The sequence below is a fragment of the Lipophrys pholis genome (assembly GCF_963383615.2).
Source record: "Lipophrys pholis genome assembly, chromosome: 10".
Taxonomy (NCBI): domain Eukaryota; kingdom Metazoa; phylum Chordata; class Actinopteri; order Blenniiformes; family Blenniidae; genus Lipophrys; species Lipophrys pholis.
The window spans coordinates 24,996,084-25,014,358 of NC_137640.1; the positions used below are offsets into that span (position 1 = coordinate 24,996,084).

At 41.5% G+C, this 18,275-nt stretch overlaps 3 protein-coding genes across 5 annotated transcripts in view; 1 reads left to right on the forward strand and 2 right to left on the reverse strand.

The window, feature by feature from the left end:
- Window positions 1–1,879: 1,879 nt before the first annotated feature.
- On the forward strand, window positions 1,880–11,092 carry LOC308116215 (glomulin-like). Of its 3 annotated transcripts, none has more exons than XM_080474260.1 (18): window positions 1,880–2,103; window positions 3,310–3,435; window positions 4,423–4,533; window positions 4,603–4,711; window positions 6,067–6,307; window positions 6,424–6,514; window positions 6,640–6,806; window positions 6,956–7,009; window positions 7,572–7,602; window positions 7,701–7,790; window positions 8,024–8,065; window positions 8,151–8,224; window positions 8,455–8,539; window positions 9,273–9,382; window positions 10,119–10,182; window positions 10,261–10,396; window positions 10,476–10,570; window positions 10,646–11,092. In XM_080474260.1, exons 1-18 carry the CDS (start codon window positions 2,062–2,064, stop codon window positions 10,739–10,741), a joined length of 1,764 nt encoding a protein of 587 aa, XP_080330386.1. In that variant the 5' UTR covers window positions 1,880–2,061; the 3' UTR covers window positions 10,742–11,092. The 3 variants fall into 3 exon arrangements, with proteins under 3 accessions (XP_080330386.1, XP_080330387.1, XP_080330388.1); XM_080474262.1 differs by having other exon boundaries at window positions 1,932–2,103; window positions 3,310–3,388; window positions 10,646–10,815; XM_080474261.1 differs by lacking the exon at window positions 6,424–6,514 and having other exon boundaries at window positions 1,918–2,103; window positions 6,067–6,261; window positions 6,674–6,806; window positions 10,646–10,815.
- cUnh1orf146 (chromosome Un C1orf146 homolog) lies at window positions 10,866–13,318 on the reverse strand (the record flags this gene model as incomplete). The annotated part of the gene is made up of 5 exons (XM_080473114.1): window positions 10,866–11,030; window positions 11,226–11,304; window positions 11,617–11,782; window positions 13,019–13,112; window positions 13,253–13,318. 5 exons carry the CDS (start codon window positions 13,316–13,318, stop codon window positions 10,866–10,868), a joined length of 570 nt encoding a protein of 189 aa, XP_080329240.1.
- Window positions 13,319–17,402: 4,084 nt separating this feature from the next.
- btbd8 (BTB domain containing 8) overlaps window positions 17,403–18,275 on the reverse strand; it is a gene marked incomplete at both ends in the record, with an annotated part of 29,620 nt that continues 28,747 nt past the window's right edge. The window contains one exon of the mRNA XM_080473115.1: window positions 17,403–17,896. Coding sequence (XP_080329241.1) covers window positions 17,403–17,896 — 494 coding nt within the window. The remainder of the gene's footprint in view (window positions 17,897–18,275) is intronic.

The following is an 18,275-nucleotide window of genomic DNA, read 5'->3' on the forward strand; positions in this document are numbered from 1 at the left end:
AATGATTGAAACACACACACACACACACACACACACACACACACACACACACACACACACACACACACACACACACACACACACACACACACACACACACACACACACACACACACACACACACACGCACACGCACACACACACAATGGGATGGGGAGAGGATTCAAGCCTTTGTGTTTACACAGTAGATCAATATGTTGTCGGTAAGCAATTAGTAGGAAGGCGTTCTTGATCCCCGGACAACAGACGTCTTTTAATTACATAGTGAAGTCGACGTGTCATAAGGGGATTTATTGATGTATTATATGTCAAATCACAATGCGAGTCAACTGTCTTTCATTAAATCACACTCAACGTCATGTCGCGGCGGTTCTGCTTGTTTCGGTGCTTTAATATCACTGCCGCCTGTGTCGAAGTCCAGAATACACTGACGACCAAGCACAACAGTGATGGTTCAGTGTGTGAATTCATTTCTTTACAGCTGTATGAAATATCTCAAATCCAGCGTCCAGTGACCCTGCAATCGATAAAAGACGAACCTAAAAATTAAGTGTGAGTAAAACGTGTGTGCTGGTATCCTGACACTCATGTAATACACAGTCAGGACACAAGGTGGTGTATTGAGTCGGCTCTCTGTCCAGCATTATTTTTTATCTTTGGGGTTTGTTATTATATATCTACACGTCACAATTCTGATTATTTCAGGCTTTTTTGTTCTCTTTCTGGTTTTCTTATGGTAAAAACTATTCATGTTGCTGGTTGAGGTCTCTGGAGGTGTAGATTATGTCATATATTGACTGTCTGCATGTTCCCTTTGGTTTGCCCTGTACCATGAGTCATTGAGTAAATTTAAATTACAACTTACTAAAATTACTGATCTGCTTAAATGAGTGAAAGACTTCCTGTCTGGTTTGATGTAGTTCCACAATGTGGTTCCTGGGTATTTTTTCATTTATTAGCAAATTTCTGCTTTAACTTCTTCTTTCTGTATAATGGGGATGCCAGAGCTTTATGAATGAGAGTTATTACTCCAGAATAAACTACCCTCAAATAAAGTCTGACTCCATCCTATAAACCTTTTGTTACATTCCTCATCTCCTCTAATGGGCCACGACCATCACTGAGCAACTTTGTAGATTAGGTGCAGTTGGCAATAATATCATCCATTTGTGAGTCAAACACCTACTAAACCTGATATAATAATATTATCCAACTCATGATGCTGATAATTTATATGACTCCACATCTGTAATGCAGTGAGATCACACTTTTGTCCTCCTGATTTGATCCCAAAGAAGGTATAATTTAACTAAATAATATGAAATGGTGACAATAAATGATAATTTTATCTCACCATAATAAGCTGCCGGCCATTTTTAGGTTTAAAATCAAAAGAAAAAGCAGATCTGTGTTGTGTTTTTTTTGTTTTCCTAGAAATCTGTAATGTAATTTAATGCAAACCATTAAAGAGATTCTATCGTTACAGTTTATAAACAAACACTGATCTCTACAACAGAAGAGGAGATCAAACACACAGAACTAAAGTGTCCTGACAGTAAACATACAGTATGCCGATCTGATGACATCGTGATAAACTCTCATTCAGGTACTGCTGAAAGATGAGACGAGGCATGTTGAGGTCTGTGTTAGTCAAAGACTGAGTGTTAGTGACCAATCCTCACCTCGACAGCAGCAAACAGAATCCTTCTGTGAATTCTCATAAATGACTTCATATTAATTGCCAAATATTAAGACTTCCTGTGAAATGAACGTCTCTGTTCATGTATTCATGTCAGCGGGAGTTAACTCTATGAGATCCTTCCAGACGCTTCCACACTTTCTGCGACCACATCTGAGCACTTCGGTTTAATCCTCTTACACGGCAAGCACAAAGAGAGCTAAGAGGTTTACCTCACCGACCGAATCCCTCTGTATCCTGATAGTAAATGCACTGTCGATGCTCGTATCTAGAGCTGCAGCGACGACTATTGTAGCCGTCTGAAGGGGGAAAAAAACACAACGCTGATAATAGGATTGCCTGTCAGACCGGTGGGGATCTCGATGATGAATCAAAATCAAGTGAAAGACATAATCCAGAGATGGGTAAGTCAATGAAGCTTTTTTTTTATATATATATATATATTATCACTGCAATATAAATTAGCCGAAGCAATCAGACTCATGACCGTACATAACAACGTTGCTGTAGTTTGACTTCTGACCCGTCAACTTTAAAAACCTGTCGACTAGAATCAGCAGCCTGGGAGCTCGGTTTGTATTCCACCTGATGCTGAGTACAAAGACTTCTGCGTCAGACGCGAGTCTTGACTCCTTCACAGAAATAACTTCTTGAAGACGTCCCGCATGAGCATCCACCAGTTTCTGAGGCCAACCTATTCAAAACGTATTTGTTTAATTGCATCCAGCTTCTCTAATTATTAGAGATGTGGGCTGGTTTCTGCTCAATATTCTCTGACGGCCCTGCGTTTATTCATTTATTCATTCTACTCTGGAGTGTTATTTCAAGACTTCTAAAGAGAAATGTTAAGTGGTTCTCGTGGATTTGAGTTGAACCAGAAATTGCAAAAATAACAAAATTCTCTTTGGTCTGCAACCTTTTCTTCCAATTTATATTTTGCCTGAACATGAAAATTACATGAAAAACATCTGATCATTTTTGGGTTTATACTTCATCTTCCATGCAAGTAGAATTAGTACAATCCCTCTTTCTGATTGAGGATATATGCACATTGACTGTTATAGGAGTAATAATAATAATAATAATTATTATTATTATTATTATTATTTATATCATTATTTATTTATTTGAGTATGATGCAGTGGGGCTGTAAATACCGGCGGAGCCTTTCTGTGTGGCGTCTACATGTTTTCCCGTGTGTGCGTGGGTTCAATCCAGACACTCTAGTTTCCTTTCACGGTCCAAAAACATGCATGTGAGGTTAACTGGTGACACTAAGTTGCCCCTCGGTGTGAATGTGAGTGTGTGCCCGGTTGTCGGTCGCTCTGTGTGTTTGTCCGGTGACGGACTGATGATCTGTCCAGGGTCTATCCTGCACCTCGCCCACAGTAAAATGGGTTTTGATGATGGAGACTTGCTTTCTTAATTACAGCAGGTATAAATGTTGATTACATCAAATGTCAGACAATCCTTCGAATGCACTCGCTTCTGCCTTCGTGTTTTCTATGATTTAGGCTGAAATGTCGACGTCCTGCTTCAGAAACGTCCATGTCAAAGCCTTGACGGTGATGTTAATGAGCGCCACATGTTTTTATCCACTCTGTGTTTAGCGCCATACTCCAGAAGAAGAGCTGAAGCCTGAGGACTACCAGCAATTCCAAAAATTGGGATCCGCCTGCCTGAGTGAAGGTGACAGTAAGCGCCTCGTGACTTTTATTCAGGAGGAGAAAAACCAGGTAATTCTCCCACACACCTCACCACCTCCGGCCTCGGTGTTTCCTGTAGCAGATGTGAAGTGACAGCAGATTGAGAGTGTTTTATCTGTCAGGTCCGGCGATGCTGCACATTAGGATGCAGCCATGACCAGAAGCCTGCTGGCCTCTTGACCCAAAGGTGTGGAGGGAGAACAAGCAGATATTAAGTCAGATTTCTCGCTCCACTGATAACTCTCTTTAATACCACACTCCTCTAAGTGCCCTTGGCTGTCCCACATCTCTGTGCTTCATGTGTTGCCGGCTTTTAAAGCCCCGTGCCGTCCCTCCTTATGGAACGATCTCAAGAGATCCAAATGATTGATCACGAATTGAGAAACACCTGTTTTTTTTTTTAAAAATGGAAAAAGTCGGCTTTTTTTCCCCACTGATGACAACAGTTCACTCAACGGAGATTAAGTCTCTGACATTTTTAAACTGCATTTCTTGACTTTGCCCATTTTTGGTCACCATCAGTAAGAATTCTGTGATCTTGTTCTACCTCAGAGGCGTCAGCAAGGTGAACATAAACAACATAGTTTGGACTTGGAATTACTCAGGACGCTTGTAGTCAAGTAGACTTTCAAGCTCCACCAAGTATAAAAACTTGACCATCAGGCAGCAGTCGACCTTTGGACGCCTCCGATGAATGAATTGTATTTCATTCTCTGCTTCTACTGCGTCAATGGTTTTTCTTATTTTCGGATCTTGCCGAAAATTATGTGCAGAAGTTTATGACACTTCAGGGTCCCGTTACACCAAATAATCTTTAAAAAGTGTAACTTTCAACAGTAAGTTTTTATGATCAGACTGAAGTGCCTCTCTTACTGTCAACGTGTGTCTTTTGCTTAGTTGTACTGAGAGCAGCGCCTCTGCAATACGAGGTCCCTGAACACGCCTCTGGGTGAGGCTGCACTTGCCCATGCAGTCAGAACTTTCTCATTCAGTTGTTTTTGTCCCTCTCGTGCTTAGGGAATCGTAAAGCTCATGGGCTGTCTTCTCCTGGAACCTCTCGTGAATGAAGCGGTCAGAAAAGAGAAGAGTCTGGATCACTGCGAGGCTGCCATCGTTCATCTGACCAGGGTGGGTACCAACAGTCACGACTGTATGTGCCTCTCGAGGGAAAACTGAAACGTCCGTCGTGGTGTGCAGACTTGCAGGCCTCGTGAACTCCTGCATGGCTTTCTGGAGCTGATTGAAGGCATCCATGCAGCTGCCATTTCTGAGACCATCTTAGCCCTGATGCCTCACCTTCAAACAGGTAAAAGGCACTCTTCTGTGTCGACGCTAACTACATCCTCCATGAAGGCCATCAAAGATATACAACTGCAAAGTTTGAATAGTAAAATGCCACAAGTCTGATGGATGAGATATAAAGGAATTCTTTGATGTGAAATCAGCTCATTTCAGAATAGTTTGGGGCTTGGACCATGTGTGTATGTTACATCAACAATGTCACTGTACACAAAACAAAACTGGAGTCATCAGTGGAGTGATGAAAGTCATCAATATGGACGTTAGGGCTTTGTACATTCTCTAAAAGTCGACAGAATTTGTCCAAATCTAAATATGTGACTTTGATGTTGCCTCAATTATCCAAGTAGTTTTTGTTGAAAAAGGAAAAAAAACACCCCGGAGCTTTACCCGAGTGTTGGATGACTTCATTTTTACTGTACTTAGCTGTAATGGGGACAAAGAGACTTGTATTGTCAATAACAGCAATATACATTGAAGCATATAATTATAATTTTCACTTCCCACTTGAATAGATTACAAATCAGATTCAGTCTTTCAGACATTAAAATATTAGTATTTCAAAGTGACAAGTCAAATCCTTAAGCTTTCCATTAGGGAGCAGCTATTTCATGAGTTTAAAGACAACAGGGTTTTCAACTTTGATAATTTTTTCAGAAAAAATGCATTCAGCTTGTGGTTAATATATTTTTTAAATTGGCTCAACTGCGTAAAGATTTAGGCTTATGGGGTGTGTTTGGACCAGCTGTGGCTCAGCTTGTAGAGTGGCTGTTAAATTGGAAGGTTGTTGGTTCATTTCCTCATATCCCCTGTCTACATGTCCTTGAGCAAGACACTCAACCCCAAACTGCTCCCATTGGATGGAGAGTTCACCTTACAAGTGGCTGCCATTGGTCGGGGTCTGCAGATTAGAGCGGTGGACTTAGGATAAGAATTTCACAGGTTAGATCCCCACAGCAAGCAGGTCATTACTGCGGGTCACTGAGTAAGACTCTTGACCCCCATCAGCTCGCCAGAGCACCGTAATATGGCTACTCGCCGCTGGGTGAATGTGGAAAAAAAAGAACTCTCCCCAAGGAGATTAAAAAAGTATGATTAGTAAAAGTGTGACCTGTGTCTATATTCATTATAAAACATGCAGCTTAGAGGGTGTGTGGAAGTCAAATAAATGTAAATCACAATAAACACAATAAAACAATATAATTCAAAGTCACAAGAATATACACACAATACTAACGAACCAGTACAATGTACTGGATGCATTCATGGCTGGAACACTAGGAATCCAAATACAGGTTGTTGTTTTGTTATTTGATAAAGCTGGTGTTTGGCTCCCCCTGCTGGCCTCTTTCATGTTCACAGTCCTGCTGCAGCTGGAGGAGGACAAGGCAGCCTGCTTGGGCTCGGCCCTGCAGGCTCTGCAGAAGCAGCTGTCCCGGCTGCCGGTGCCTTACACCCAGCAGCAGGAGGAGGCGGACGACTACGGCCTGTGCGGCTGCTGCAATGCCTTGGCTGCTTTCATCAGGCCGTTTGTAGAGGAGATAAAGAGGAACGGCGGCCTCACAGCTGAAGAGGAGGAGCTGAGGATGGAACTTGTGAAGTTGTAAGTTCATAACTGTTTCTAAAAGTTCTCAGAGCTGTGAAAATCAAGGTAGTTTTACTTTTTTTCAAACCTGATAAGTGGCGACAACTAACTCGATGTCTTCCTCCTCCATTCAGCTGCATGAGGAGCTTGCAAGAGCCTTTGCTCGGGGCGACACTACATCGAGACAGAAAATCTCCGCTGTGGCTCTTTGCAGTAGAGATAATGGTAAAAAAAAAAAAAAGAATAAAAAAAAAAGAAAATATATATATATATATCACTTTTCCTTCTCCAATAAGAAAACCCATCACGGACTGGAGGGTTTTTCATTTCCAGTTATGTGTGCCCTGCAGGTCACTCTACCCGCCATCAGAGAGCCATTCTCAGGGCTCCTCTTCTTCAGCTCTGCCAGGAGAAATATGCTGATGGACAACAGTCAGTCCAAGGACGCGAGAGCTTGTCTGGCCTATCTGCTGTTCGTCCAGCTCATCACCATAGAAAGTTTCCCCGCGGTGTTCAGGTCAGATGAGAATCCATTCATGCTCAGTCACTGGCAGGCACACAACACAACACAACACAACACAACACAACACAACACAACACAACACAACACAACCCTAACTCTAATTCCGTGTCTAAACTGACCCTTAACTCTTCCCACTCTTCTAGTCCTGTATTTGTTCTTCAGTGCAACATGGAGCACATCGATCAACTGATCACCAGGTATGACGTCCATTAAAATATTGCTTTAAATATTATGCAAAAGATCACTTTCTAATGGTTTTCCAAAAGTAATAATCGTCCCCATGCCTGGGAATGACGCCCCAGAAGTGAAGAAAATCTGTCATCTCTCTCCTTGGCTTGTTTCATTTTTCATAAAGTGTGTTGCTCCAACTAGCCAATCAGAAATCAAACCTTATATAGTGTCATCAGGGGTTGAGCCAATCCCAATCAAGGTAGGCCCTCCCTTTGACCCTCCCACAATGAGGCAGCTCTGCTCTGGCACATAGAACCACGAGAGGAAGTACTTCCTCCTCTTCCCAAGATGGGCATGTGTGGGCGGAGCCAGTTCAGCTCACACAGACACAGCAGATTCTGAATGCAGCTCCTATGATCCAATGTTCAAATGGATGAAAACCAAGGAAAAGCTGGATTTGGGGCAATAAACTTTGAATACAACGTTTTTTGACCAACTAGACCATGTGAAAGTGTTGAAAAGATGTATGATATGACACTTTTAAAAAAATAAAGTGATTGGTGACACTCTTTTCATAATTTCTTGCAGCAAAAATGAGTCACGCCTGCTCAAAGGATTGGTAAGAACATCATTAACATGCAGAAATCTCATGAAAATATGAAGGCAGCAGACTTGAGGCCGTGGTTCTGAGGGACTTAACACATAGTGTTTACTCAGGCACTGTTTGAGAAAAGTCTGGAAAACGTGGCGGACCACAGTCTTCCAGTGAGTCTGCTGGCCCTGAACAGCTTCTACAGAGTCCCGCAGGTAACCACTCTCCGGCTGTTACAGCGAATACATGTACACACAGCAACGGAAGACATTTGGTGTGTGCACTTGGTCTGCAGGAATAAGTAGAAACAGGTTGCCAACCTTCTTAAAAAAAAAAAAAAAACTGTACTGTGACCAGGACATAAACAAGCTTCTGATGTGTTCATGGTGCTAGATTATATTGACTGACCTATACGAGTCCTCAGTGAGTCATGTTGTAATATTTACAGAACCTGCGGCTTGTTCTCACAGCCTGCCCCCTGCAACACTTGGTAAGTCTACGTCGAAGCTTGATGAGAGAATTAGAATCTACGCGTTTCACAAGTTTTCTCTTCAGTGTGTCCGCTGCTTTTTCAGAGAACCTCGAGCCTGCAGGTCTTCCAGCTGTTCATTGATAAATTAGATGGTGAAGCGAAGCACAAATTTTTCAGGTGAGAAATTCTTGAAAAATAGATTTTTTTTTTTAGCTCTTCAGAAATACTTAACATTTCTTTAGTTTAGTTCAAGAATGTCTTGACATTTTTGTTTTTCAAGTATACTGGTATTCAGTACGAATGGTTTATTACATTCATCTACTCCTGAAATACATTTTTTTACTATATTTCCGCACATTTTCTATGCAAATCAACTAAATGAAACATTCCATGTGTGAATTTTGCAGGTGCATGTTGAAAACCAGCAAACACGCGGGGGTGGAAAGTGTCATAGTGAAGAACGTCAGAAATCAAGTAGAACTTTCCATGAAGGTGAGATAAAGGCTCTGCATACAGCACAACGTTTTATAGCCAAAACGCAAAGACTGGTTGCGTTCTGAGTGTCCGTTCACACAACGACAGTGTTCGGAGTCACTGAAAACGGAACTTTTTGAAAGCAACTCCCATGGTGGAACTTTTTGACAACGCTCCGACTCCGTTGTCGGGGGGGACAAAAGTTTTAGAAAACGCTCGAGCTTCGACTCCAGCCCTGTTTACACGTCAACATTTCAAGTGAAAAGGCATCATTTTTGCTTTTTGCACGTAAATGGTAGAAACTGTGAAAAGGATGTATTTTTCATGTTGGGCCACTAGTGGGTGCTGTTGCTTGTGGGAGAATAATATCAATCCAACTTTGGTCTGTCCGTGTACTCCCATTGTTAATGTTTGTATTGTATTGTTGTCTGTGCACGTGTGTGTGGTTTCATTACAAAAACAATCAACAACACCCACTAGTGGCCCTAAGGAAGAACTGCATTGTTTCAGTGTTTCTGCCATTGCTGTGTAAACGGACATCGTTTTCACAACGTTGCCCTCTAAATGCCAAACTTTTCTGAAAAGAAAACACAGAAACGATGCGTTTTTCACTTGAAATCATTGTCGTGTAAAGAATGGCTAAAGAATGGCAGATACTTTTGTGTTTATGAACAAACTTAAATTCCATTTATCTGGCAGGACTTCAGTATAAAACCATTTACATGTTCAGTCCGATGTTGACTTCTTCTAGCTGGAAAACTGGAATGACTGGTTCCTGGGAGCGGGCTTCGTCTCTTTGCTCGGAGAGGTGTTGTGTTTGCCACAAGGCCCGGAGACAGATTTGCTCACCAACATGGACAAGTGAGTGACTTTTTGGCTTGATGAAGTGCTGTAATCCTGACTTAACCTTTATCCTTGGACGCTGAAGTTGATGGTGTCTGAGGCCCCGTTTACACGACAACGGATACGAGTATCCGCATAACTTTCTTCACTTTTGGGGGGTCCGTTTACACGACACCGGTGAGCCGATCCACCGTGACTGAGACTCTCCCCTGATAGCATCCGATTTGTCATCAGTCCATACGAACGCCGAGTGCTCTCCATTTTCTTCACGTTTATAGCGTATTGTTCTCTGCACATGTCTGTGTGGGTTCATTACAAACACATGCAACAGCGCCCTCCCGTGGCCCGGCATACGAACTACATCGTTGTCAGTGTATTCGCTGCTGCAGTGTGAACGTACTAATTTTATTTTATTTTTTTAAAGGATTAGGTGTTGTCACGTGAAACGTTGTCGTGTAAACGGGGCCTCAAGCTCGCAATCAATAGAATGAACTCTGGAGTGACTCAACGCAAGTCTGACTGTAAACCGATTGAACTGTTTTAGGGGAAAGACCGTCTGTTTCTCCGCAGAAGGCATTTGTTGAGTGAGAACACACAGAAATGTGGTTTGAAGTTCTGGCACATACTCTTTGTTTTTTGACAAGGGGAAGAATATCAACATGAATGTCAAGCAAACTGGAGCAATGAGGGAGTTCGTACAGAAAACCTGAACCAAAACAAAAACCTTTGACAAATGTCGTCTTTATTCCTCCAGGATCATGGAGAGTTTGAATCTTCTACGCTTTCTGCTCATCAGAGATAAAGAACTGAGGCGAAACGTGAGTCAAAGATATTTCATGCATGCCTCCTGTAGGATCAATGCAACAAAACCTAGAATCCGCCCTTCCTACCTACAGATGGCCGTGTGGGAGGAGCTGATCAGGATCAAGGACGAATACCTAAAAATGCTCCGCGTTTGCCTCAGCATGTCGAGGTCCTACTACTCCGCTGAACTCAAAGAACTGAGGGAGGACCGGAAACAAAAAGCTAAAGGTATGGATCAGTTGTAGAAATACTCAAGATGTAGATTCCATACGATTTAATGACGTAAACTGTCCTGTTCACCCCGTAGAAGCCAGAGACGCGGCTCGATCCTCCCGAATAGCTAAAAGCATAACGGTGAAAGATGAGAAAGTGTCCGACATGTCCCCAGAAGTCCAGCACCAGGTACGATCCAATTCAGGCCATGTTTAGTTTGCGGATGTGTCTTCAGGGCAAACTGACTCCTCTCGTGTTCCTCAGGTGCTGCAATGTGCGCTGGTGACTTTTGACCTGATGGAGAGCCTTATTGTCCGGATTGAGGAGATCACAGAAGAAAAGAAGAACCAACTCAACTGAGTCAGCGTGTTACTCTACGACCCCCAACGTGTTGCGTAGTTGTTATTTTCGATTGAATAAAGCACACGTGAACAAAATCACAACTCTTATCTTTCGTTCGAACACATAAACCGCTCGTCCCTTCTTACTCCGGAAACAATGTTGACGCAGCTTTCAATCGGTGAGAAGAAGCCGGATCACCTGCTGCCGCTTTAGAGAGCATCGCCCACACGGGACTGGACTCGATGACATGAGCCTTAGCCAACGACATGTGGTCCTGGAGAAGGTCCACATACGGTTTACTGGTGGCCTGCAGATAAAGAAGCGTTTTGTTGGTCCCACGAGTCAATAAACTGAACAATGAACATTGTCCAGAAATGTAAATGATGTTCACACACACACACACACACACACACACACACACACACACACACACACACACACACACACACACACACACACACACACACGCACACACACACACACACACTCACACTAATTGCACCTTAGCAATTTTCAGCATTCCGTTGACAATTTCAGCGTTGCTTTGAACAGGCACGACCTTCAGATTGCTGCCAAAGAATCTGAAAAGAAAGACGCCCATTTGAAATTAAATTCAATCTTGGAACCACAAACTGATTCATAACTATAAACCTGGGAATCTCTCATCATTTGTTTCTGATTAGTCTTGTTTGTGTGGGGAAATATCTCAGGTAATCAGTGCATGGTCCTAATAGAGCTCAGTACAACTCTGCTGGTTCAGAAATCTTTCAAAATTTTCCAATTACATAGATTTAGTTTATTTGCATTTATGCGTAAAGTCCGTATAGAATTCATGTTTTAGGAGTGTACAGAAGGTCAGTACAGAAGGTCACGGGTTGTGATGCAGACGTTACCTGTTTTGAATCAGAGTCAGAACGTCCAGACCTTCGATTCCATTCGCAGGCGCGTGGAGGACAATGAAGCAGTTACGGTGAATCTGCACAAACTTCTGAATCCGCTCAATGAGGACCGATTCCATGTCTGGGAGGACTGGGAGTTCAACCAGCAGAAATGCAGTACCTACACAATAAAAGCCCAGAGGGAGCAAGTTTAGGAGATATAGTGTTTGTTACTGTGTGCAATATGCAAAATATATGATAATATTAGCAAATGTGACCTTTAAAGCAATAATTAATTATTATTCTTTCTTTTGGTTGCCATTTTATCAGAACATCGGCTTAATTGAATCGACAGAGGCCATTGATGCTTCGGCAGGAGGACTACATCAAGCAAGCATGAAACATGTGATGATGTTGGTGATTATTGCGATGAATAAAAATAATATGTTAATACTTGTTGCTGGAGATTTGCTCTTACATATAACAGAGCTCCTTCTCTTGTGTCTAATTTATGCATGAATATATATATATTTTTTTTTCTTCACTATTTACACTGTAGATAATCATTGAAGGCATCTGATCTATGAATGAGCACATATGGAATTATGTAGTAAACAAAAAGGTGAAATAACTCAATTCCTCAAAGTAGCCTCCTTTTGCTTTGTCGACATTGCTACAAACCCTTGGCCTTATCTAGACTTCTCAAATTTCAACTAGATCATCCTGCAGAGGCTAAACATTCATAAAATTAAAGGTTCAGATTTATTGAGTTGTAAAACTGAAAAAAAAAAGTGCATATTTCACCATTTATTTTACATCCCTAGACCACTTTTGATCAGGTCGTGATGAAATAACACTACACTTGGACTCCTCAAATCTGAACTAGATTATCCTACAGAGGTTAAACTTTCATTAAAGTACAGTTTCAGATTTATGAAACCTTAAAACATTTATGAAAATGGCACAATTCCTAATCAAAAATCATAATCACGATTATTCTAGTCAATGGAGTTTTTTTTATATATTTTCACAAATGGAATAAAGTTTTCACAAAATTTAAACTGTGTTTATATACAAGTGGTTTCTAATATGGACCTGGTACAAAAAATATTATTGATATACAAATTAAAAAATGGTTGTTGAGCAAAGTTTATGTGTTCCTTAAAATGTCTGAAATGTTTTCCCATCAACTCATATTACAGAAAATGAATAATCAATAGATAAACAGTCCATGTCAAGTTAGTTTTCCCCTTAACTGCAGAACCGGAAGTTACGAACCGGAAGCTAAAATTTGCTTTCTCCATTATTACATGTTTGTGACATTATTACATTATTAAATATACATTATTACATGTTATATTATATATTAGAATGTCTATATTTGTGGTGATTTTGGTGTTTTATTGATGAGACAGACCTGACAGAGGGAAGATGATGGCTCCAGGCTGGATGCTGTCTGATAATCTGAGTCTGTGCTGCTGGGCTGTTAGCATCGCGCTAATTTCATGCTCCTGCATCAACAAACACTTAAAGTCAGATAATGTTTGAAAAGGGATTACCACTTAGCCCACTTCTGAGATTGTATCGCTCATTCTGTGGTGTTTTCAGGAGCCTTAACGAGCTGGTTGCTAATTGAAGGTGCTAATCCTACCTGCAGGGTGGTGCTGATAATAACAGTGGTTTTCCAGGGAGGAGGTTTCTCTGTGTATGCAGCCATCACCTGCTGGTTCAGACAAATTAACCAGGCACAAAAAACAAAACTCACAGGTGATCAACTATACAGCAGGGGTTTCATATATAAGGACAGGAGGTCAAACCCAGCCGGACACTGCGTCCTGTTTGGTGTTTTGGATTAAGTGGTTTCCCGGTTAACCGGTGACCGACTTCCTGTAACGGCCCTTAACAACAGATGTTAAAATAATTCTCACAAAAGGTACAATACGTTGAAACATTAATGTAAAAATTCAGTTCAATGGTGTTTTGCCATTCCAGCTACGGCTCTCTGTCGGGTTTCTAACATCTGCAGTTACTACGGTCAACAACCAAGCCGGCACTAGTTAACAGGGAAACCACTTCATCCGAAACACGTGCTGCAAACTAGTTTACGGAGTGTTAAAAAAATTTAATAAAAAAAACGTTAGATAAAAAGAACAAAAGCATTAAGGCCCAAATGACGTGACCCAATTTCAAGTGAGAACGTATCGATTTTTCATTTCCGTTCAGAAAAGTGGCAATGTTTTGAAAATGATGCCCTTTTACACAGAAACTGCAGAAATGTTGAATACAATGCAGTTACCATGCCAGGCCACTATGGGGTGCTGTTGTTCAACCAAGTTAGGTTGTTATTACTGTCAGTGTTGGGCGAGTTACTTCCCAAAATTGTATCTATTATTATTATTACGTATATCATTTGAATAGTTACTGTCATTTGTAAGTAATTAATTACAATACAATGTTACTGTAATGCATTTCATTACTTTCACTTTAGTTTTGAGTTACTTACACCAAAATAACCGCAGAAATATGACGAGGCATTGTATATTGCTGAAATGTAGTTTATTGCAGCTGATTATACATTCAGCGGACGGTGATGGAGTGTAATGACCATGTAGGCCCCTAGAGGTACTAACAAATTAATATAATAGACACAGTAAAGACTCTAGTGCCTGTCAGAATCCCAAAGTAGACAAAAGATCAGAGACTGGTGAGTTCATAAAGAGATGCGACTTTAAAATATAGGCTGATTCATATGAAACACAATAGAGCTTGAGCCACTATAATGTGATCTATAGCCTGAAGACATGACCAGGCACACAATCTCTCTATCTGTTTGTTTCTATTCTTTTATTCTCTATTAATTCAAATTCACAGCACAAAGATGTCATATATTGAATGGACATAACTCATGCTTTATCAACAATCAAAAGGTGCTTTTGGAAGACCAGGCTGGCCATTTTTACTGTGTATTACACACAATATAGTATCACATACGTCAAGAGAAGTGCCTTGAAAGCCAGGTAGAATCATGTAATCCTAAAACTTCACACACAAGCTCACACACTAAATATTACCCTGCAAACAAACAACACAAATTAGTTAAGGTCCATAGGTCCACGGTGCACGGTGCATTTCCACTGTCCGCCTTAGGAGCCGTTTTCTAAAAGTTGCAATTTCATTTACTCCGACCACCGCTGTTGTGTGAACGGACACCAAACACAAAGTGAAAGTGTTGCAATTTATACTTGAAAACGTTGTCGTGTATACAGGGTCTAAATTGTCCCGAGTCCTTTAAGAAAAAGGTTGGGACCCACTGGTCTAGAGCAGTGGTACGCAACTGCTGGGACAACAACGACAACAACAACAACAACAAGAACAACAGAAAAGTTAAGGTAATCAATGTATGTAATCGCACTTCTCAACATTTGACAAGGTAGAAGACCCACAGTTTGCTTCACATGCTACGTTAGGAGAGAGTATGAGAAATGATTTTCAATATAGTGAGGACAAAAACATCAGTGTGCTTTGTGCAGCGAGGTGTCGGCACGTGAAGATATGAGGCAATCAAAGCCAGAGGAGCATTTGAAACCACACAAGATCATTTTACATCATATTTATTTCCAAAAATATGTTGGCGTTTGTCCAAGAAAAGAGTGAAGTTGTTTAAGCGAAAACTTTTAGATTAATTAATTGATTATAAAAGAGGAATACTTTCCTCTGGACACAGTTTTTTTGTTGCTTTGGGTTGTGGTTTGTCATTAAGAGAAACACCCACCCAGAGATTTTAAGAGTTGCAGGTTTGAATCCCGGGTCACCACTGTCCCTGAGCAGGACTCTTGACTATCAGCTTCTTCCAGGGTTGCATTGTAGTCAACCACTGCTCCAGGCACGTGCAGTTCAGGTGAACTATGAATGATGTGGGTTAAATGTACAGAAGTGGATCAATAACAGTGCACACTGCGACATTAAAACCATTTCAACCAGGAGTCCTCCGGCCGGAATGTCTTCGCTGCCAACATCATCAACTCTTTGGGTTTGGTGGACGGGTGCTTCAGCTCGCACCGTTTCAAACTTTCATTTGACAGTTTTTCACAGCAAAACATGCGGTTGGTTGTATTTTTCTCCATTACTTCAATGAAGCCATATTCTATGTAACTCTCCTAAAAAACTAAAACTTTTCTTTTGGACCATTTCAACTTTTTCTTTAGCCTGACACTCGATGGACACAGGATGTTCACGTTCAACCCAGCCATACCCATGCTGTACTTTAAAACTTTTCAATAGTAATTTCATAAAAAAAAAAAATTGGTAAACAAATGATTCACTTTTAATGTAAACGCTTAAACTGAATTTTTTTGTGACATATAATAATTAAATGCAGACTCACCTATTTTTTAAGACTTCACCCTCCCCATCAATGTATCTTTGGCGCCCCCCTGAGGCGGTTGCGTTGGCTCAATAGACCTTTCATAGTTAAAATTCGACTTGACCTATTAACCCACACGGGGACTACGTGATGTGAAATATAAAAATAAGAAATATAGATTGAAGGGCAATTTTTACAAGGTACTTAATGATTGTAGGTGAACAATGAATCTGTCTTCGAAAAGTCTCCAGTGGACTCCTCCAACGCCTACGATCTTTAGGAGTGTCTGTACATCCAGCTGTGATCAGTGGTCATCTCCCAATTGGAAGGTTGAAGGTTCGATTCTCCATTCCCCCCCCGTCTATGTGTCAAAGTGTCTTTGAGGAAGACACTGAACCCCAAACTGCTCGCAGTGGACTGAGCGCCCGGCATGGCAGCCGCCTCCATTCGTTTGTGAACCGGTGAATATGAATAACAGCATAACGTGCTTTGGGGTTGCTCATGCAGCAACACGCTGTGCAATTGAAATCCATTTAAAGGTTAATTTCTAACAAATCTTACTTTTATTTAAATTATATATTTGTACCGAAACATTAAATAATGTAAAAAGAAAAAAATCGGATCGAATGAATGTACTTGTAAAAGTAATATTCAACTTGATGGTAAGTATACCTAAAGCTTTTGCACTTCAAGGTGTGAAGGTGATGATTATAGACATGGGCGTCCAGACCAAGCGTTCATTTTTTCACAAGTTATCAAAAATAGTCATGAAAAATGGAAAGTTCCAATTAATCTCTTTACAATATTAGACGAACCAATTCTAATAGTTGTAATCAATAAGTGCTACTTGCCTGTACAATCCAACCCGTCAAGTTATAAACCAAGTTCCACTAAATATGTGGAAAGGAAATTTCTCGCCTCTGCTTCGGTTGTCGGTTCTGCCTCAGGCAGCGAAAAGAACAGGCTCCTTTGTTTTGTTTCCTTTTCTCAGAAACACAAATCTTTATTTTCAGTATGACACAAAATTCAAGGCAGAAGGCCAATATTATCTTTCTTTTAGAAACTTCAGTCGTATTACCAGAGGACTGTCTCTCAAAAAAAAAAAAAAAAGATTCAGAGAGAGAGGATTATTGTTTCTGTCTGAATCTTTTTTTTTTTTCTTCCCCTGACAGCTTTTCTAGCAACACCAAATGAACCGGTAAACATACAAAAATATCATCATGCATAACAGCTCATGTGTCGACAAACGACTCACAAGTGAGAAACGCAAACAAACTGCTGCAAAGTCCAGAGTTTGGTCGAGTCCTGAAAGAAGGTGGTGGTGGGGGGGGGGGGGGGGGTGGGGGGGTACGGACGCAGCGTAGAGACAAGAGGGACAAGGTGAGATTAGAAATAATAAATTAAGGTGGAGTCGATGCGATGACGTTGGTTTCAGTCCTCAGTGGTGCGTTTCCAGCTCCACGATGGTCCACTCGCCCTGCGGAGACGCGGCGTCTTCCGGGGAGAAGCTGGTCACAGTGATGCTGGTGGACGAGTCGTCCATTGGCGAGATGAGCTCCGCCCAGCGCTTGAACGTCTCCTTCTCCGGGGACAGGAAGGCCTGCGAGTCCAGGCAGTCTCGCGACAGGGACAAGGTCTGCTTGATGAGGTACTGGGCCAAGTTGAGCTCCTCCGGCACGGGGTTTATCACGCCCAGGTTGGACTCGTGGTCCGAGAGGAGCTGCCGGAGCAGGCTCCAGTCCCGCTCGGCGAACTCGCTGCTTGTGTCCACGTCGACGCTCCGCTCTCCCTCCGGCCGTTTAACGTTGCCGTCCTTGCCCGGGCAGCGCTCAAAGGCTTCTCCCACGTCCAGCTCGTAAATGGGAGAAAGGGCTTTGGATGGTCGACGGTCATGTTTGCAGCTTTGATCCAATCTGTCACAACCATTGTCCCCTAAAAACAATCGACAATACTGCAAAATGACAATCTTAATCACTTCGCCAGCTTTTTCTTTCTTCTCGTTTCTTTTCTTTTTTTTTTTTAAAACCATTTTTACTTACAAAAATAAATCACAAATCCCTGAAAGTTTACCCTTAATGCAACTGTCCCCTCTATGAAAAAGAATATCTTGCAGTGATGTCCGGAGAGGACACCACCAACACTTTAGTCCCATTTTTTATTTTATTTTTTTTTTAATTTTTTACAATCAATCGTCCAAAATGCAGCCAGTCACGTCGAACGTGCGCGTCAAAGGGTAGGCAGTTGCTTTGAAGGAAACGTACAGACGAATAAGTTTAGGAATGCATCTCTTTATCCACGCGTTCAAAGAAAG